Below are 22,500 nucleotides of genomic sequence, written 5' to 3'. Positions count from 1 at the left end.
GTCCAATTTTCCTGAGTACCTTGCCGCTTCATCGGTGGTACTAATACTAACGTGGAATATCTACCAACCGGTTCTAAAAAAGTTTTTATTTGAATTTCGATTTCGTCGCATCTTCCATTTCTAAAAGAATAATTATAATTTGATCGTAGTTATATAGCCGTGTGAATATCGAACTTCGTTTATGCTTGTTTTTTAGGCAAAGTATCAAAAGGAAAAATGTTATTATAATGGAAGAAAAGATATACGAAAGACGTCGCAATCAAGTAGCAACAAGATAATCGAAGAATTCTTGTCATGTTAAAAACTTAGGATACCGCAGACCGATATTCCGCAGACTTTATTTCCTGTTTTGCGGAGTTAATCGTAAATTCCACGCTAGTCAAAGTGCCAGACCCAATAATATCGGCCCTATCGACCGTGAAAGCCATCGCCATTCGACTTCCTTAGGACTCTTACGTGGTAAAGCGTATGCTCGGTATCCTTTCTTTATACCATGAGCTTCCACGCTTTATCCCGACCTATCTTTTTGTACTCGGAAGCTACATTACCTACCCATTCAATATCACACGGTAGTTATCGTGCTATGAAACAGCTGCACGGATTCTCGCTCCCTTCTCGATTCCTCCTTCCTCTCGATAAAACCCATTAAGGAAGACCTTTTAAACTCGTGCATAATTTTATTCTGTTAACTAGCCACGGAAGGATACGTCTAGTACTATGCCGTTAACCTTATGCTTTAATGATCTCTCTCTTTCTCTTTCCCTCTTTCTCATTCTTTTTCAACGCACTATCGGTCGTGCATACGTTTTGAATGAAACTCGAATTTGATCTCGGAGGTGCATCTAATCGTCCGAATTAAAGATCATTGGCTATATATATATATATAAATATTTTTTTTTCTTTTTGTATTAAATTTTATCGTTTTATACTTTATTAGATACTATTATATAAATTCCATCGTCGAATTCTCACACAATATACATTCCAGATTTCTTATCTTAAGACTCAGAAATTTACATATTACCAATAAAGAATTATCGGAATACTATGTTCGCCTTTGGAATCTCGCGGTTGCTCGCACCGCCCGTGGTCATCTTTAAAATAGACTACCCTTAAATCACGTCTATCCAATTAGTTCACTTCGATGTCTCCTGCGAGACATAGCACGGATCGCCGATACGTCAAGTTTCTCTAGTCGAGATATATATACATCTATATATATATATATATATATATATATATATATATGTACACTAGTTCTTGCTCCCTGACTTATATACGCACGCGTGAGCACGCAAATATTCGCATCTTCTCTCGGGGCATAGACAGCCCACGCGTTGTCTACCGGAATATATCAGTGGTTCTTACTATGAAATTCAGAATAATTTCTATTCATTTCTAACATTGTTATTATTTATTTATTTATTTATTTATTTATTAATTTTTATTTTTTTAATCGATCGTTAATAAACGTATCTTTAAATTATTGAAAAGTTTTTCAATGATTTTTAAAATTCAATTAATACCACCTTCATTAAATGTTCAATTTATTTGTAATAATTCTAATAAATAATATAAGATGTGATAAAGAAACAAAATATTGAATAAGAACATTTCAATATCTTATATGAAAGTGTAAAGAGAAAAAAGTTAAGAACCACTGATACATATCTACGGTCGTAGGCTATAAGTCTTTGCGAAGAAAAAGAATATATATATATATATATATATATATATATATATATATATATATATATATAGAGAGAGAGAGAGAGAGAGAGAGAGAGGGAGAGAGAGAGAGAGAAACAAAAAAAGAAAAAGAAATAAATATATAAAAAAAAAATAAACGACAACGAGAGTGATACCGGAGCCTCGTATACTTGTGAGATAAGATTGACAGTTTTGAAAACGAATTATAAAGCTTCCTCTATTGGTTGCTGTGCGATTGCTCCGTGAACTCGTGCCACTTCATTTTCCTACAGGCACTCCTCCGCTTGAAACTCGCTTCTATCGATATCTACGTCCATATAGATTGCTATACGAGGAGAACTGCTGGCAATTAATTAAGCGCTCACTCTGGACGCGTAATACGGGACTGTCCGGTTAAGTTTACCGTCCAATACCGGTGATGAGGTAGCGTCACGGTGATTGGTAAAAGAAAAAGAAAAAAAAAAAAAAAAAAAAAAAAAGAAAAGAAATAATAAAAATGGTAAAGAAAGAAAAATAAAAAATCTGGAAAAAGAGAAAGAGAATGGGAGGGGGAGCGAGAGAGAGAGAGAGAGAGGGAGAGAGACATTGAGACAGAGAGATGCGATTTATCAGAAATCTCATAAGAGAACGATTCTTACTCGACAGTCTTACTTACTTCGACCCGTATCTATATCTTAACGTTAAAATAGTGCCCATTGCTTCGAGGCTGATCGATATATCCGGTTATTACTATCACTCCGGTTAAATAGATCTTCTGATACGATCTAATGTCTGTACGACGAATGTATAATATCATAATTCGTTTGAGCCTTCATCCTTTGAAATTTCTAGAATAGACGTATGGATCAATCATTAGAAAAATTTAACCACGTGGATATATCGGAGTATCAATTTTGTTGTACGAACGAAAATACATTTTCTTTTTCTTCTTTAATATTTTACATTCATATTACGATATAGGATAAAAATCAAGATTTGTGATGACATTTTAATGTCTAAACAAAAGGAAAACGGGAAAAAGAGAGAAAGAGAGAGAGAGAGAGAGAGAGAGAGAGAGAGAGAGAGAGAGAGAGAGAGAAAAAGAAAAAGAAAAAAGTAGATCAAAGATCTAAATCTTTCGCGTGTTAATATTCAACAAAAGTATATGAAAAATAAGATAGCTATATAAAAATTTATAAATAGAGTCGACGATAGTCCCATCTGTGTATATCCCTTCTAATCTATTCAAGTGACGCGAGGATGCTTCAACGTAATTGGTTCAATCCCGTCCAACGAGAATGAGTTAGCAACAAAGATGCAAAAGCACGTTGGATGGGTGCATCAGCATTCGAGAGAAGAGAAGGTGGCTTTCGTGATTACCGGCGCCGGAAGGACGATTTATTTTCTGAATATATTATACTCACGATACTCTTGGAAGATTAGAGATCTTGTCAACTTTCTTGAGGCAATGGTATCGATAGATCATATTCATTGTACTTTAATTTTTATCTTTCGAATTCTATATCTACTCATTCCCTCATTCTCTTTCTTCTCTCTCTCTCTCTCTCTCTCTCTCTTTCATTCTCTTTCGAATTATTAGCATTGATATCTACTACTCGATAAAAAAGATATTATAATATATAATTAATATTTAATTATTATAATATTATAATACTATGTATGTAATATTTTCCTCTTTATATATATAAATAAATTTATATTATTTATTAAATAATACAATAATAGATAACGATACATTTATTAACGTATCGTTAATAAATGATAAAACAGATTAAAATCGATCATTTTAATAAGATCATATTAAATCGTGCAGAAATCAGATTGGAATTTCTACGGAAGCTTGCAAAATCATTCATTTTATTTTATTTTATTTTATATATTTATTTTTCTTCTTCTTTTTTTTTTCTTTTTCTTTTTCCTTTTTCTGTCTTCCGGAGGCTAAAAGAACTTTAGAAGAAATCATCGTTCTTGTAGCGTAGAAACGAGTTATCTTAGTGAAATGGAATTGCCTTAACTGGCCGGGGTAATTGAGTTGGGTGCGTTCGATCGGTTAATATTCCGCTCGTATTTCAATGCGTTTATTAATCGTCCAACGGTGGCAACTGCAACACGCAACCCTCGTTCTTCGCTTTATAATACCTCGGATGCGTGCGAAGAAAAGAAGAAACGGATTTATTACATCTGCTAATCCCCATCGTTCGTTTCTCTCTATAGGGTGTTCCTTCAAATAAAATTTCTTCGACCACCCTATATCTTGATCGATATTTTTCCTTGAAAAAAATCGAACACTTTTCTTTTTGCTATTTCTATGATAAATTTATATATATATATATATATATATATATATATATATATATATATATATATAAGTAGAAGGAACACACGAGCGGGGAGAGTATATTTTAATATAATTATTGCATGTTACGTTAAATAATAATTAATTTTCTCATTCCCAAATTATATGTACCTTCGTCAAATCATTTTTAATGCAAATAAATTGCATGGATTTATAAACACTATGTACAAGCTATTTCGTCCTCGTTTGCGTCCGGATATTCTTGTCAGGGAGATCCTCCATCAGGTTATCCAAGGATCGCGTGCAGTGTACGTAAGGATTCGTACATCCCCATCAATTATGAAAACGATCGAGAGAAAGAGATAGAGGTAGATAGAAATAGATAGAGAGAGAGAGAGAGAGAGAGAGAACGAGAGAAAGAGAATGGAACGATCTTGAGCGCTAATTGGCTTGAATTACAGAAATGCGCATATAGAAAAGTCATTAAATACGTACGACGAATGATGAAAGTACGTAGAAGAATATTTTTGCTCTTTTTTTCTTTTTTCATCTTGCCTCGGAATTTTCTTATCGCATCATCAAAAATAATCGAGAAGGAGCAAAAGCAAGGAATATCACTTCTTTTAAAAACTTTCTTATAATATAACAGTGACAATAATAATAATAATAATAATAACAACAACAATAATACTACGTGATAGATAATAACGATAATTAATCAATTATTTATTGGTCATCTTAACGCTAGTTAATCCCCGTCAATTTTTATTTACATTTTGTCAGTTACATTGTTCATTTACATTCTCTCTCTTTCTCTCCCTCTCTCTCTCTCTCTCTCTCTCTTTCATCCTATATTCTTTCCTATAGCAATTAAATTCCTTTGTCCCATTAGGATATCGTATCGGTTAATTCAAGTATTTTGTAAGAGGAGGACCGGTTTAATGAGCGTAAAAGGCTGAAATGTACGGTTGAAGAAATACGTTCGGAAAAGAGAGGGAAAAGAAAGAAAAAGACAGATAGACAGACAGACAGACAGACAGACAGATAGATAAACAGACAGAGAAAAGAAAGAGAGAGAGAGAGAGAGAAAAAAAGAAAAATCCAATTCTTCTTTCGTTTCTCGTTCGGTCCATTCTCTTTGCCGTCAGAAAAGTCGACTGTAAACGATTGTCGAGAATCTTTTATTATCGGCGTCCTCTTTTTTCGGAGGTTATCGAACATAGGAGAGTGCTTTTATCAATAGGTCATACTACTTACTCTCGATGAGAGTTTGTTTCTTCACCTTCCTCTCCTTTCCTTACCTATTCCTCATTCTTTTTTTTATATATACTATATCTATTTAAATATATATATATATATATATATATATATATATATATATTTGTTTATCTATTTTTTAATATTTTTATTTTATTTTATTTTATTTTTTTGCTTTTTTATAAAAAGAGCTCGCATACCGTGGCGAGGTATCCAAGCGATAACTTTAACGAGGGCGACCTGAATATGTTGGATGGAAGAAGCTGTAGGGGGCAAGGTACCACATTCGTTTCGATCTCTCGTATAAAATCTATGATAGACGAATACATAGAGACTCCTACAGATAGGTATATATAAATATGTATATGTATATATCTTTCTCTTTCTCTCTCTCTGTCTGTCCGTTTCTGTCTGTATGCATATGTATATGTACGTGTATATATATGTGGTATTATATTCTATGAAAAAAATGGATACTCACCGTTGTCCCAAGCGGCTTCTTTAGTTCTAAGAAGAGCAGCCAATCCAATGTTATCTTTGGGCATAACTCTGTTCAGCATATTGTCTGAACCTTCGGCGTTTGCCATGGCCAATTGATTGAATTCGACTAAATGCTCCTTTATCAAAGTGAATCTGTAAGGAAAAGAAAAAAAAGAGAAAGGAAGAAATTAAATGAGTAAAAAAAAAGTTAATTTATAAATAGATTGGATAAAGATTCTTTATCGTTTCTCCATTCACCGATCTGTATTCTTTCGTTGTCATAAGTTTTCGTAATGGTTGACACGACTCAATTTCCCTGTCGCGTTTGCAAGAAAATCTCGTTGTCGTTATCGTCGTCGTTGTCGTTGTCGTCGTCGTCGTCGTCGTCGTCTTGGTCGTCATCGGTATACGATAGGTGGTGCCGATTTTTGTCGTGGAAAAACTCTCGTAGGAAGGCGTATCACGTATGGCATGCCGAGTAGAGCCTTTCTTTCGCCGATATGTGTGGCACGTATAGTAGAGAGAAATATATTCTTCACCGAATCCCCATTACGAGCCATCATCCCCCGTCCCCCTCTATCAGGCCGTTACCCGTAAACAAGATTGAATCAACGTCACCCGCAGTTGCACAACAGATGTCGTGCCGAGATTGTATAAATACTCTCTCGGTAAGATAAAGGTAGAAAGAGAAAGAGAGAGATAGAAAGAGTTAGTGAGAGAGAGAGAGAGACCCTGTGCTCTTGAAGAAGCTTAACATAAATTGTACATTGGAGAAAATGGAAATTCTTTATTGGAAAGAAAGGAAGACAAAAGGAAAGAAAAAGGAGAGAAAGGGCAAAGACAAAAGATAAAAAATATATGATGAAAATGATGGGAAACAAGATAAACGTAGTCAGAGATTAATAAGACAATTTTCTTTACGCGATGGCATTCTATTCTATTTTTTCATTTTTTCCTCCCCTTCTATCCTTACTATTATTATTATTATATTTAAATATAGAATGAGATGTTTTTTAAAGAAAATTCTGTGGGTGTAATATTATATTTATATAAAAAAAAAAAAAAAAAAAATATTTCTTCTGCGAAAAAATAATGTAGACAAGTTGACAAGTTGGATTTCATTTTTCAACATTTTGTTTTTTCTCCCCGATTATTGTCATCGCGTTCATTAAACCTCATAGGATTAAGGCCATACGCAAGAAAAGAGCATAAACGGATTCTTGTCCTAGCTTTTAAAAATGAAGCCGCTTATATATATATATATATATATATATATATATATATATATATATATATATATATATATAATCTGTGCGTTAGCTGTTAACAGAGGCCATTTGTGCACCGCACCATTTCTGTCTCGTATCTTGTTATCTTCCCGGAGATTCGAGTCCGAGCTAGCGTAATATTTTTCCGAGATGCGTTTGCGCACATTTAAGATACTGCAAATGGAAAACTACCGTCCACTGTCGTTCAACGAAAATTTCTTTCTCGTATTATGTTCTAGCGACGAAAACGTGAGAGAGAGAGAGAGAGAGAGAGAGAGAGAGAGAGAGAGAGAGAGAGAGAGAGAGAGAGAGAGAGAGAGAGAGAGAGAGAGAGAGAGAGAGAGAGAGAGAGAGAGAGAGAGAGAGAGAGAGAGAGAGAGAGAGAGAGAGAGAGAGAGAGATTTTTACGAATTATTTATAAAAATAAAGAGAAAAGGGGGAAAGAAGTAGGGCGGGACGGGGGAAAAAAAAGAAAAAAAGATACCACGCGAACAGTATCTCTTTACTTAATTTTTTTACCCCTTGCTATTCTTTCCTTTCTAATTTTCTTTTGTTATTCTTATTATTTTTTCATTTCTTCCCTTTATTTTTCTTTTCTTTCCTTTTCTTTTTTTCTCTTATTTTTTCTTTCTTTTTCTTATTATTTTTTTTTTTATTTTTCTTCCTTTAATCGTCAACGATTACTTTCGTTAAGAGTAACCGCATAGTATCGTTTTTCTTACGACATGTACTTACCGGAAATAAGTTGGGTTGGAACTGGCAGAAAAGAAACTTGGAACGATACGTTCACCGCGAAAAGAAGAAATAAAAGGAATAAGAGAAGAGAAAGAAGTAGAGGAGAGAAGAAGGAAGAAAGAGAAGGGGATCGAAAGCAAGAAGAAGCACGACCTCGTGGGCCACGACGCGAGTCAGAAGTATCGACGTTTCCGGAGTATCGTCCAGCCGCTCATCCGTTCGAAAACTTTCGAATCACGAGCAGGCACGCCTTAGCAAGACACGAGTATTACTTCGAGAAGCTCTCTTTCTCTTTTCCTCTATCCAATCTTTCCCTCTTTCGTTCTCTTTTCTTTCCGTCCCCTATTTCTTCTTACCGAACTAATACGAAAGTTTGACGGAGAGTAGTTGGGGAACAAATATTTCGTTGGATCTTCCAAGTGCAATAAACCGAGCCGACGAAGTAGCGAAGAATGGTGATACGTGCTTTTGGCGAACGGACTCGATTATTCGTGTGTGAGAACGAAAAAGAGAGAGAAAGAGAAAGAGAGAGAGAGAGAGAGAGAGAGAGAGAGAGAAAAGATCGAAACCAATTCGTTCTATCGTGCCCTCGAGTCTATTTGGAAGCCAATCGCTCTAGTCGTGTACCAACCTACTATGTGTATATATCTATATATATATATATGTATATATATGTATATGTATATTCGATAACGTTTCCATTCGAGGCTAATCGTTCAAAGGTCGAGAGTAGGGCAGTTAGGTTTGGAACTCGTTCGAGGAAATATTCGCAAATTATTCCGTCTGCTTTTCAAAAGCGTTGGTTTATACCTGTATACATATAACATGTAACATGGGTGCACACGGCAAGGATGTAGGTCACATCCGAAAGCTTTGTCATTTGGCTGACCTTAATATCGTCATAGAAACGTCTGTTCCACGGAGCATTTATGATGTCATAGTATAAAGGGACGTTATATCACTCGACATATGTATATATCTACGTTAGAGCGAATTAATCGTTTCAATTCTCTCTCTCTCTCTCTCTCTCCACCCCCCCTCTCTCCCCCCCTTTCTCCCTCCCCTCTCTCTCTCTTTCGATAGCCAGCGTCATTTCATCTACTCTAACATATATATTACTCTATTATATTGTACGTCAAAATTCAGATAATCGAGAATATCAAGATTTCCTTGTTAAAATGATACAACAAGATTTTCTTTCAATATTTCGTTCGAGACCATATCGTTGTTCCTTTCAAGTTCCTTTATCTTATCCTTTATGTCGTCATATCTTCGTATAGTAAAAAGCGTGTCACGTTACTCGACTTCTTTCGTTTGTCTTTCCGCGAAAAAACGGAAATGCGTAGACGTTATGCAAGAGGATCGCGAAATACATCTGTTGCTGCTGCTGCTGCTGCTGCTGATGCTGCCGTAGGTGCTGTAGCTACCTCTCGTGGTAGGTAACTCAGTTTGTGTCTTCGTAAATTGGATGTACTACTAAGGTGAAAATGCAAATTTTCTCTCTCGCTGTCCGCGTTGATATTTGTTCAAGTGTCGAGGGAAACGTTACTACGAAGCGACTACGACATTCGTTCGCTTGCCGCTTTATCTCGACGAAATTTGCATTATCTTGTCGTCGCTCCGTTTGTCCCGACGTCATATATAGCTCTCAGTTTTAAACGACTTATGCGAGCTCGCGTTAAATATTGTCATGGATATATTTCGATGTCTTCTCGTTAAGTCACTTTGTCAACGTGAATCACAACGACACATCGGTGATGTGTCAAGGGTAAAGAAAGTTTGATTAAAAAAGTTGACCGTCTCTCTCTTTCTCTCCCCCCCCTCCTCTTTCTCTCTCCGTCCTTCACCACCTTCAATCGTTTTTTTGTTCAACTATTTCAAATGAGAAACACGTATTTTCTCTTTTCGTTCTTTCATTATTTCGTACCTACTTACCGAATATCACCGAAGTAAGAAGTAAAAGTTTGGATAAAAATAATTAACTTATATATATATATATATATATATATATATATAAATAAATATTTATAATACTTACTTGGCTGTTCTGTAAAAAATAGCACAACCGTCGACGTACTTCCTGTCGTTCTCGGCCATTGTCTTTGCTCGCGATTTCGGTGAGAAGATGCCGTCGTAACCGTCGTGCTTTAGCTCAGGCAGGAAGAAATTATAGAATTGGTCCGTCTCGACCTCCTGCAAGCTGATGATGTCCGCGGCATAATGCCGTATTTCATCGAGGATTCCCTTTTTCCGATATTCCCAATCGAGGGCCCAGCTTGGACAATAACCGTACATTTGCCGTGTCGCGTACTTGTCGCACAGCACGTTGTAACACATTACCGTAAATATACCTATAACAATAAACAAGAATTTTTATCGCTCGCTTTTATTCAAGTTACCTAGTCGCTGCCACCGTCTAGCCAGCGCTAGCGCCATTGCCACTGCCATGACAATTTTTTTCATTACTATGATATATACTTATGGGTAGGCATGGATATATATATATATATATATATATGTATGTATGTATATAGGGATATATGTAGATAAATACATATGCTTACATATAACCCAAGCTCTTCTTGTTCTCTCTCGACAAAGTCGAAGGAGGAGGACCGTTATGAAACGGTAGGACATTTCGTATCTCGATTTATTGTCCTATCGATTTATCGTCGTCAAGTAGAAGAACCGGTTGCATTTACAAACTCTAAGATATATACATACACACACATATATATATATATATATATATGTGTCAAGATATTTGCAACTTCGAATCTTGTATGAAAGTAATATGAAGTTATTAATATTCGTTCGTAATTTTCACAAAATTTTACGAGAAAATATCATTTATTTAAATCTAAATAAATCTATTACGAATAAGATTGTTGTGACGAAGGAACAATGGCCACTTGTTTAAATATAAATAATATAACTAGAATTAACGTTAATAATGTATTATATTAGTCCTCCTATTAAGCAGCTTTGAATCGCTTTCATCGATTAAGATCGTTCCTGCTGCCGGTGATGCTGTTGTTGATGCTGTGGTATGGTCGTTAATCAACGACAATGTCGTATGCAATTGATATCGAGTTAATCATTCCACGTCCTACCTCTATCGCGTGAGAAACCGATTGAATCGGAGTCTCTATATTGGAGGTACTTCGATCACGATGAAATTACCGATCCAGAAGAATCGATCGATCGTTCTCATTCCGATCGATCGCGTCAATGTTCGTTAAGCGTTCACGATCTGACTGTTTAAAGATAAAATCTTGTAAGATACAAGAGGAAGACTTTGTAGACACCTACTTTCGCCGTCTTAAGATACTTACGATGGATATATAAGCATGGAGTATGTCTGTCTATACTATAAGCGTCATGGTATATGTACAATATGTATAATGTCTATCGATTAAAACGAGCAGACACCCGTGTACTTACTTACATACGTACGTCGTTTCTTACTAACATTTCTCGAATAACAAAGTTGACTCCTCAGATCTACCGATTGGATAAGAAAATCAACGAGAGAAGTGAAATGTCTTCTTGGTGTCTCTCAATTTAATCATAAATTACATTTACGTTTAATTCATACTAATACGTTTGTAGCCTCACCCATACGAGTTTTTACTCGTTCTTTTTCAATAAATTTGAAAAATTTCTATCGTCGTACGATCGTTGGTCGAACGGAATAATAGTAATCTTTTCGTGATCAAAAAAAAAAAAAAAAAAAAAAAAAGAGAAGAAAAAATAAAGAAAGGAAAAAAAAAAAGAAAAAAAAACAGTAAGAAAGAAAAAAGTGATTGAATCTAATTAATAACTTTCTAATGCGTTTAACATAAGATCCTCTTTTCACCTTTGAAGAATTTCGATCTTGAGATCGTCGTTGGCATTTTGGAAAGACTTTTATCCGTTTAATGGAAACTTCATGAAAGAGAAGAAACAAGGTAGAGAAAGAGGGTGAGAAAAGATTCGGTAGTGTTAGTAATTATACAACTTAGTAGTATCGTAACGAGCAACTCACTCACTCACTCTCTCTCTCTCTCTCTCTCTCTCTCTCTCTCTCTCTCTCTCTCTCTCTCTCTCTCTCTGTCTCTCTCTAACACTCTCTCCTTCTCTTTTACTTTCTTTCGTCAACGATCGTGGCAAGTTCATAGCGAGATAAAACGTGCCTCTTCACGAACGACGCGATGCTATTATGGAAATTGTTAGTTTGAAGGAAAATTTTCAAAGCTGGAGGGACTTTAAAGAGAGACCCTCTTTCCAAAGTTTTTCCCTCGTGGTTTCGTTGATATGATACGTATACATGGTATATATATATATATATACATACATAAGTATATATATGTATACATATGTATAGAGAAAAAGAGAGAGAGAGATAGAGATAAAGAGAGACGACGAAGCACATACGAGCATTGTGGTTTCGCGTGAAATCGCAAACATCTCGTTTCTCCTCTTCATGTATTATCTTCGTCCAGGCCGCTAATCGGCAATCGCGGAGAGTAGCGTAGCACTTTCGATATTATTCCGTCGTAGAGTTTCGATATCGAGGCCAAAGATAAACCCGGCTAATGGCGCTATACATGCCAAGGAGTTTATTATATTCCGTACGGATAATCGCTTGTTTATGATAGAAAAATGAGAGCGCTGCTAGTGGAAGCCGTTACCGTTAGATCCATTAACGAGCCTCGCTAAAGAAGATTTTCATTGTAGTTCCCCGTCGAGATACAGATCTTTCCTTTTTTAATATTTTTGCACTGTTCTTGTTTTCTTTTCGTAATCTTTTTCTTTTTTTTTTTTTTTTCTTTTTTTTCTTTTTTTTTCTTTCCTTTTCTTTTCTTTTCATCTTCGTTCAAACCAAATTTTGTGGTCATTTTAAAACGACTAAGCGTCGGTGTATCAAGGGAAAAAAAGAAAAGTTTTATTCTTAAATGCGCTTTGTATCTATTTCTTCTTAATTAACTTAAAAAAATCTGAAAATCCGGGATCGTCGAAGATTCATTGGCATTTTAAAACGTCGTGAAAGTAATCCCGTACATGCGGAATACCACTTCTCTCTAACTTTGGCATCGGCGAACGTAACTATTGCTATTATCCCTGAGAAAGTTGACGTTTATTATTGCAGATAACTACGATCGTCGTTATTACTACGTTCTACGTTAGGATAGTTACTCCACGCTATTTTACTCTTGTAATCGTTTGAACCGTAACGCAAAGTTACTGAGACGTCAAAAAAAAAAAAAAAAAAAACAAAACAAAATAAAAAATGATAATAATAAAAGGAAAAGAAAAGAAAGAAGAAAAAACAGAAAAACGAATTTTATTCCACAGGAAAATTTTGGAATTATAAATATTGATGGATTAACATTAAATTAGAGCGTTTACATTTTACAATATTACTTCGATTTCAATTGATGACTATCATAATTAATTATTTTTCAATCGTTCAAAAATTTATTAATATTTTTGTTAAATTTCATAGAGATTCTCGTCTTTCGACAAGTAATTATGGTTTTTCTATTAACTACGAAACAGGAAAATAATGAAGGAAGATACAATAGAAATAGAGAGACAGAGAGAGAGAGAGAGAGAGAGAGAGAGAGAGAGAGAGAGAGAGAGAGAGAGAGAGAGAGAAAGAGAAAGAGAGAGACTTTGCCAGGCTAAGATATTCAATTTTTGCCATTTCATCAAAGCAGACATCTTGTTATCCGTAGGTAGGATCGTTGATGGGTTAGGTCGATGATATTACAAGAGCACGCCGCCGGCGAAAGGAATTTGTGGAAAATGAAGGAGAGATAACTTCGTTTGTTACGGATGCGTTGGACAAAAATTGATTTTGCCTTACAACGAAGTATAACGAGATATAAATTCAACGTTAATGTTACGAAATTTATATATTTTCTTTTCTATTTCCTTTTTCGTCTTTTGTTATTTTCTTTATTCTTCAAAAGACAGAACAACATCCTCGATTGTTTTAATATATTAATGTAAAATAATAATAAAATTATTTTTCTTCGTATGATCGATCATAGAAAATCTTCACGAATTCGTGATTGAGATTTATTACGAGGGTTCTTGAATTTCGACTAACCGTTTACACAACGAACCAAACTATAACTACAAGTTGCTCGATATTGTTGGAACTTGTCGCCATTCTAAAAGTATCCTCTCAAAAGAGAGAGAGAGAGAGAGAGAGAGAGAGAGGAAAGAGGAATACTTGACTCGCATCTGTGCTCACGGAATTTCTCTGGAGCGACATGATATCCGCAAGTCGTAAACTAAAGTTCGAAGCAAGTGGCTCGAGGCACAGGTTCGTCGGCAAACAACATCGTCGATAGAAGCACCTACGGAAGTCTTCTCTACGTTTAGAGAAACATCCTTTAGTCATACTTTATTAATCGATTTCATTTGTAAACTGTTCACTATTGTTACGAAAGCACGACTCGATGTTGCAAACAACGCAACGTTAATTAATATTAATACAAACGAATGCAATATTAATTCCAAATATTCGAAGGTAATATTTTAAATTACGCGATTTCTTAAAAAAATCGCGATATTTTGAAAGGTTTTTTTTCTTTTCTTTTCTTTCTTTTTTTTCTTTTTTTTTTTTTTTTTTTCTATCGATACAAATTTAATATCATTAACGACGATGTTTGTTTCAAAATTCAAGTTATACGAATAATTTTTTAAGTGAAATCTGCTTATTTTTTTTTTCTTTCTTTTCTTTACTTTCCCCCTCCCCCCCATTTAAAACTTCCCTTATCGATCGATTGTAACGAGTACAATAGAATTATCGAATAGCGAATAGATGTTATCGCATGATTCGCTACGGAAACCGATTGTCAATGGCAGGTAGGACTCGTTCGAGCGATGCCCAGGCTCTCCATTCAAGACTAGGAATGGTATTTCCGAGGTCAACGATGCCGTGACCTACCTCAAGAGTCGCCAAACCAGTTTCAGTAAATCCGAACAAGTTACCTAATTTACGCGCCAACGTGGCGAGAAGGAGGAGATGGAAGAGGTTGCGATCTTGAATGTGGAGGGGCTGATCTTACGGGCGAGACGAATTCATGAAAAATTTATTTTCGCTTGTTTATGTTTCTCTCCAATTTTTCAATTATTTTTTATCTTTTATTTTCGACGTTTAAAACATATCTATGACTTCGAGATTACATCTATGGGAGTTTTTATATATATATATTTGAAAAATTGACAAACGATCGAACAAACCTATCGATGAATAATAAATTTGTTCTGTAAATATATTACGAGTTGTTTTCTTGCTCGAAAGATTACGAGAAACGTATTGCATCGTAATAATACGTACATTTATTTTTCTTCATTCATAAGACGTTATTGTGTATATATTATTTATAACCTTGAACGTTGACACCTCGCTTGTTTATTATTTGACTGTGTTTACGCGTTTAGAAAAGCGCGAATGGAACGCACGTTACACGCGAACGCGTACAAGGACATAGATCGAAAGTTATGCGTGACGAGAAGTAGTTTTACGCGTTAATAAATAATTCAAGGTATCCTTGAAAATTCCTTTATAAATACCGAACGTTCTTCTTTCGATAAAAATGGATAGTAAAGAAAGTTAATCTTCTCTATGCGAGTATTTTATATATCTCTCATAGTTTCTTTCTTTTTTTTTTTCTATTTTTCCTTCCTACTCTTTTTTTTTTCTTTTTTAGATAAGAAAGAAAACAGTATTGGTATCGCAAAGAGAGAGTTCGAAGAGAAATACATTTGATTACGATTTCTCACATTTTCTTTTCTTTTCTTTTCGCGAAATATTAAGAAATATTATACTTATATACATGGATACATACATACATACGTACGTACGTACGTACGTACGTATAGGTGTATATCGTGTAGAGAAATATAGCATAGTATTCGATACGTCTTCCAAATGCACCGTTCGAAGATCGTTGGAAAGCTTTTACGTATACTCAATTCTAAGTCGTCGATCTTCTCCTCTACCTAGGAAGATTCTTTTCATATCGATGGCCCCAGGCCAGAAGCTCGCTGACCCGAACTAAATTACATTTCGATCCTTACAAACCGTTCGATGAAATAGATTCGCGGTAACGATTATATGTATGTATACGTATGTACTTATGCATCTAAGTCTCTCTTTGACGTAAGATAAGAGTGACATCATTCTTTTTTTTTCTCTCTTTCTTTTTTTTTTCTTTTTTTCTTTTTTGTTTTTCTCTCCACGCGCGTCGCACTAATTCCATTTGAAGAGATAATTTCTTTTTTTCTTTCTTTTTTTTTTCTTTTCTTTTATTTTTTTTTTTTTCCTTTTCGCAAATTATTTACATATATGTATGTACATACACGTGGACATGCGTTTTAGTTTAGTAATCTGACCAAACAGGGAAATAGAACATCCAATGTCGTATATAACACAAAGTACTAGCCAGAATTTACATCTGCTAGTACACGTTTCTACGAGCGTAAATTGTGGCTCAGGAGAATGCATCAGCCGTGTTTATCGATTACGATCTCGATAATGTAACCACATCGTTCGTCAAATAGATTGCCAGAACTATGCGATAACGGTAATGCGATACGCGTATATAATCTAACTGTCAGCGAATCGATATACAGACTTACCACTAGTACTACTACTATTATCACTACTATTATTACTATTATTACATAAAATTCGCGGTTATATTTTAGAATATTTAAATAAAACGAATATTTAAATAATTTGTTTATATTGAACGGATGATTATTATTTTTAAATATAAAGTACGAACGATTCGTAATTTTTATTTGGAGATAAATGAAGGATCACGTAACGTAGAGGAAAAGTGAAATTAATCATCGATTAACGCGATCGAATTGATGAATGATTATTAAAAAAGTCAACAGATATTAAGAGAAAAAAAAATATTTCATTACACGTATATACGTCACGCGTTCTCTGTTATTTTCTACGAATAATAATAATAATAATAATAATAATAATAATAATAATAATATTACGAAGTAATACGATTTAAATAATAACATAGAATATCAATTTAATATACGATAATTAATAATACAGAGTAATTCGTCGAACGGTATGGATACGGTATCATTCGTTCGTCTTCTTTTATAACGTTAAATTAATATTAATAAACAGAGCGTGTGTGTGAGAAAGAGAGAAAAGTTGAATAATTAGAGATAATTATACTAAAACTTTGTCACGTTAGTTGTAAGAAGATAGACGCAAAGTGAATTTGGAAAGTGGGTCAAGGTGGACTTAGAACTAATTTCTCGAGGTAACGAGTTCCAAAGTGAGTTCTAATATAAGACAAGGACAGATCGTCGAGGGGAGAGGGAGAGAGAGAGAGAGAGAGAGAGAGAGAGAGAGAGAGATAGAGTGAAATAGAATGAATTGGAGAAAGGGCATGATGTAAAATTAAAAACGATGTCACGTAGAATAATAAAAAAAAAAAAAAAAAAAAGAAAAACGGGGAAAGAAGAAAAGGGTTTACTTGAGGATATAGCAATGTGCTCTACACTTCTGTAAAAGATAATAACAATAATTATGATAAAAGTGGTAATGGCGATAGTTACTTCGAAGCGTTTGACCGTGGCACAGAGTAATAATAATTCCTCTTAAGAATATAATCGCTTAGTTACAAGTATGGGAATGGTAATAATACATAATAGCTCTGTCCCTAAGAACTCGACTTCCTTAGCTTCTATGATTAGATATAATGATTATGATTGTCAGACTAGTTACTAGAAGGTGCAAAAAGTAATTCGCACGATCCCGCCATCGGGTAAAAGAATAAAGATGATCTAAGAGAACTAATATCTAGATTAGGATTAGTCATTAATCTAATTTCGCGATGGTGCACGTGCGCGAGATTCATCATAGAGCCAATGGTTTTTCAAATAATTCCAAGCATTCCTTTGGTTCTATCGGTATGAGATAAATAATGGCACACGTTTACCTTCGTCTATCGTTCCTTATACAAATAATATTGAACGAATGGAATGATCCTTTCGAATTCTATATCTGATAAATCAATTGACAAATTAATTAAGACGAAAATATGTAATTAGATAGATCGATAGATCGATGACGTTAGAAAATTTAAGCTTCCTTTCTTTTCAATGTTCTTTATGTATTAATATATACATAGACCTTATCCATCGAAAAAAATTCGAGCTTATATACGTTTCGATGACAAGTGATTAGATAAGAGATAATATATGCAAATATGAAAGAGAGAGAGAGAGAGAGAGAGAGAGAGAGAGAGAGAGAGAAGGGGCAGGGCAGGTTAAAGGTTAGGGAAAACGATTTTGAATATAAAGAAAAATGAGAAAAATGAGGAAAGAAAGAGTAAGATAGGCTCGTATAGGAATATAATACGAACGTATTATAAATAATGAATGGTGTATAAAACATAATGAAATGATTTATCGCTTCTATTCCGCCAAGCTTAGCTGACAATGGATTCTTTTTGGCTGACAAAAGTGGCAATGGCAGCAGCAGGCTGTGGAACGGTTTGTGTCCCCTCTTCTTCTTTATTTCTCTCGTCCTCTCTCTCTCTTACCCTCTCTCTCTCTCTCTCTCTCTCTCTCTCTCTTTTTCTCTCACTCATTCTACCCTTCTCTCATTCACTCACTCACTCGGTCACACGCACGTTTGCACACGTATAGAGAAAACGTGGTGGCGGGTCAGAGAGCAATAAATCTATCCATATGGCGTGGTATGGCCATCGGCGTGGCGAGCGTTGACCAATGGTCAAGGTGGATGCCGTTGGAAAAGGGTACGTTACCTTGCCTCGGGTCACATTTATTAATAACATGATCTATTCTTTATTCTTTACTTTCTCTGAACTATTTCCTATTTTTTTCACTATTTACACACACACATACATACATATATATATATATATATATATATATATATATATATATATATGTATATATATGTATATATTCTATGAGTATTACACGTTCAGGATCTCGATCGATATTTGAAAAATTTTATTTATTGTAAAAATCAATTTTTAAATGAATATATTTGAGAGTATTTTCTCTTTCCCTCTCTTTCTCTTTCTCTTACTCTTTTTCTCTTTCGGTAATAAGATTTTTTTGTTTATATATACAAAACGTAGTTTGTAGTATGTATAGCAAAATGGAATATATGAAATAGTACTCGGTTTATACACGACTGTTTCGTTTCAAAACAAAAACATGTATAACGTTATTCCAGTCGAAAGGTGAGCGCTATTTACGTTCGTTCATTCTAATACGAGCCGTCTTAGGTGCCACATGGTGAAAAGTGTATCATACGTAACGTTCATATAATTTTTACTTTTTCTTATTTTTTATATACTTTAAGTTTCTCTTATAGATGTGTGTGTGTGTGTGTGTGTGTTTTATATATGTATATGTATATGTATATGTATATGTATATTTGTATTGTTCTTAACTAATTGTTCTTAAAAATTTCTCATCTCTTTTATTTCTTCGATTAATATTAGATTTAAGGATATATAAATCGTTTATATAATTATTTAACTGATATCAAAGAAGAATCATTTTAATCTTGTACAATCTTATTAAGAAATCTGTTCGTGTCCGAAATAAACGTTGGCTCGTAAAATTTTCCAAGGACTACGCAGCGGTGGAAACGAAATGTTTAAATATGTTTTAGACGATTTCAGATGTACGAGATGAATTATTAAATTGTACAGAGTCCAACTCTGAGTGAACAACGTGACGTCCAGGAAAGAAGATCGAGATTCTCGATAGGATCGTGCGAGATAGAACGCGAAGAGACGTTGCATCCGTCTCAACGAACTCAGCGGATATTTTATGATCTTTGCGTGTGGGAAAAAGTTCGAAAGGAATGTCGCGGACGATCGTCAAGAATTTCTTAGTAATTCCTTAAGATTCGCTCAAGGCAACGCGAGGCAGAGAAAAATACGAAAAAATAAAGAAGAAGAAGAAGAAGAAGAAGAAGAAGAAGAAGAAGTAAGGAAGAAGAAGAAGAAAAAGGACGTCCCTTTTAATCGGCCGAAGAGAAAAGAGTTACGTTACGTTAACCACGAACCATCGGACGCGCATAAGGTTTATTAGAAGGAACCCCATGCAAATCACGAATGCACTTCGCCATGCAGACTTTTCTTCTTTACGAGTCGAGCCGTGCGCTTGTGTTTGTACAAGCCGCTATGATTTGAAGTGGCATTTATGAGCGTCGTTCTGTCTTCTCGTTCATGCATTACTCATGAGTGTCTAGCGTTGCTCTCGTATATACCATCTCTCGGTGCCATCATACTATGTACCATTAAACTATTAATATATATATATATATATATATATATATATATATTAATAATATATATATTAATATAATATAATATATTAATATAGTAATATATTAATAAATATATATATATATATATATATATATATATATATATATATGTAAACTGTAATATAATCATCGAAGTAAAAGTGTTTTCGATGAATCGATAGAAAATTATTTTTCATCTATCTTTACCTTTGTTACATTATCAATTAGATTTGAGGGAGAATCGTTATATAGAATTCATCGAGATCGTAAATCCATGTGGAAGAGCTACGTCGTTTTTTTTCCTCTTCCTTTTTTTATTTTGTATCCTTTTTTTGGTATTTTTTTTGGGGGTTTTTTTTTTTTTTCTTTTTTTTTTACACGCGATCAAATAATTTCAAATAGAGTAGAGGATAAATTATTAATAGTCGAACGGTCGAATAACACGCATTATCGAATCGTTCTAAATTTTATTGTTCCTATTTGTTTCAGAGATTATCATTGATATCTATCGAAATTGAATATAGCTTTTGGCAAATGTGTATTTCTCCAAAAAATGTATTCTTTATTAGAAGAAATCGTTCGTTGAATATATTATAAAATATCGCTCACTAATAATCATTCGATAATAAAGTAAGAAGTGAAAGGAGAAGGGAAAGAAAGGCTATACGTACGATCGATTAAAAAGCAAAGGCCCACTTTACGATACATCCGCCATGGATTCCTTTCTTTCTTTGTGGCTCACCCGTTACATCTCGTCGTCCGAGCGGTTAACGGTAAACACGTTTATTGCAATAACTAGGAAAGGTATTTCTTGGTTTTGTACTTGAAGGGAATATGTACGAACTGTGAAGAAGAAAGACTCGCATAGACTCGTTACCGTTAACGACGCTTAGATCCAACGTTAATTATCTGTACTAATTATCGATCCGTTCTGATTGCATGGCGTGAGTAGATTTAACAATTTTCACTCTTTCTTCGATGAACAATTAATTGAAAATAATGGAAAAGATAAAATGATAATTAACGAATACTTACAGGTCGGTCTTGTCCTATTGGGCCTTGTCAATGGAATCCATGGTCTTTGTGGCGGATGATTAGCGGTTACTGCAAGAGATAAAAAAGAAGAAAGAAAAAAATGAAAATTAATTTTTCTTATATGAAGATTGAACGAGAATGTCCCGTACAATTTTTTGTTTTTTTTTTTTTTTTTTTTTTATATATACACGTAAATATCGGGATTTAAATATAGATAGAAGAAAAAGCATTAGATCATACAAATGAACAATATCAAATTTGATAATATTAATGTGATCAAATTTTATCCATGTTAAAATATAAAAGACGCAAACTGTTTTCGTAGTTGAACTCTAACAATTCTTGTCCCATTTGTCGAAGTAAAGGTTTTGCCTTTTGAAAGTAGAAGAATACATCTTCCAGGCCATTTACGATCTTTACTACACCGAATATAAGCTTCCAGGACTAAGAACGTTGTTAGAGGAGGAAGTGGAAGAAGGAAGAAGAACGAAGAACAAGAACAAGAAGAAGAAGAAGAAGAAGAAGAAGAAGGAGAGAGAAGGGAACAAGAAGGAGAAGATAGAAAGATGTAGCGCGAAGGGTTGTTGAGAAAGGGTGCGAGAAATATGAAGAGTCGACCGACGAGGATAAGGGAGAAGGGTGTTAACGACTTCCCGGAAATGGCGGTAACAACCCCGAAACCCTGAGACGTGACTCAAGTCTGACACAAATGGCGAGACATTAGACAAGTGCCAGGAGTAAAGTAGACGTCGGGGCGCGAAGGTAATCAGAATTAACAATTCAAAGCCTTATATACTGACGACTCCCTTCGTCTCTCCTTCATCGTTCCTACTACACTTTCACCTCCTCTTCTCCACCTCCTTCTTCTTCTCTTCCTTCTCTTTTTACTACCACTACTCTTCGCTTTTAAGCCGACAACTAGTCCAAGAGGATGGTTTAGAGATGAGACATGCGGATTTCTAGTGGAAAACTCATCCCAAGAGTACTTCATTTCGGAGTACCTACAATCGAGATAGTTGACAGAGTTCGAGGGATAATCTTCCGTTTGGAGGGAAGGGGGGGAGGGAGAGTAGTGGAACGGAGGTTTGACTTTAACTAGAGACTTCTCTCTTTCTCTTTCTCTTTCTGTCCTATTACATTGACAGAAGACTGTTAATTCGTTAGCGTAGCTTTTCGACGCATTTCATTTGCTAAATTTCATGGGGGTGGGGGGAAGGGGGGAGGCCAAACGTTTGCTCTCGAAATACGCGCTTTCAAGCATCTATATATCTTTCTTCCTTTTCGTTTGTTAGCGATAATAGTCCTTTCTCTCTCTTTCTTTCTTTCTTTCTTTCTCTTTCTCTTTCTAAGATAGTTCTAGCTTTCGTAGATATTTGGATTAG

General features: G+C 34.7%; 1 protein-coding gene across 4 annotated transcripts in view; it reads right to left on the bottom strand.

Annotated features, from left to right (window-relative positions):
- Window positions 1-22,500, bottom strand: part of LOC124426329 (CCR4-NOT transcription complex subunit 6-like) — a 427,489-nt gene that overhangs the window by 12,887 nt on the left and 392,102 nt on the right. For all 4 annotated transcript variants that reach the window (XM_046967893.1, XM_046967892.1, XM_046967891.1 and 1 more), the window contains 3 exons: window positions 21,119-21,187; window positions 9,785-10,097; window positions 5,745-5,896 (listed from right to left, as the gene is read on the bottom strand). In XM_046967893.1, coding sequence (XP_046823849.1) covers window positions 5,745-5,896; window positions 9,785-10,097; window positions 21,119-21,187 — 534 coding nt within the window. The remainder of the gene's footprint in view (window positions 1-5,744; window positions 5,897-9,784; window positions 10,098-21,118; window positions 21,188-22,500) is intronic.

This window comes from Vespa crabro, chromosome 8 (assembly GCF_910589235.1).
Source record: "Vespa crabro chromosome 8, iyVesCrab1.2, whole genome shotgun sequence".
In the NCBI taxonomy this organism is placed as follows: domain Eukaryota; kingdom Metazoa; phylum Arthropoda; class Insecta; order Hymenoptera; family Vespidae; genus Vespa; species Vespa crabro.
The sequence above is the reverse complement of the archived record's forward strand: the minus strand, read 5'-3'. Positions and strand labels throughout refer to the sequence as shown.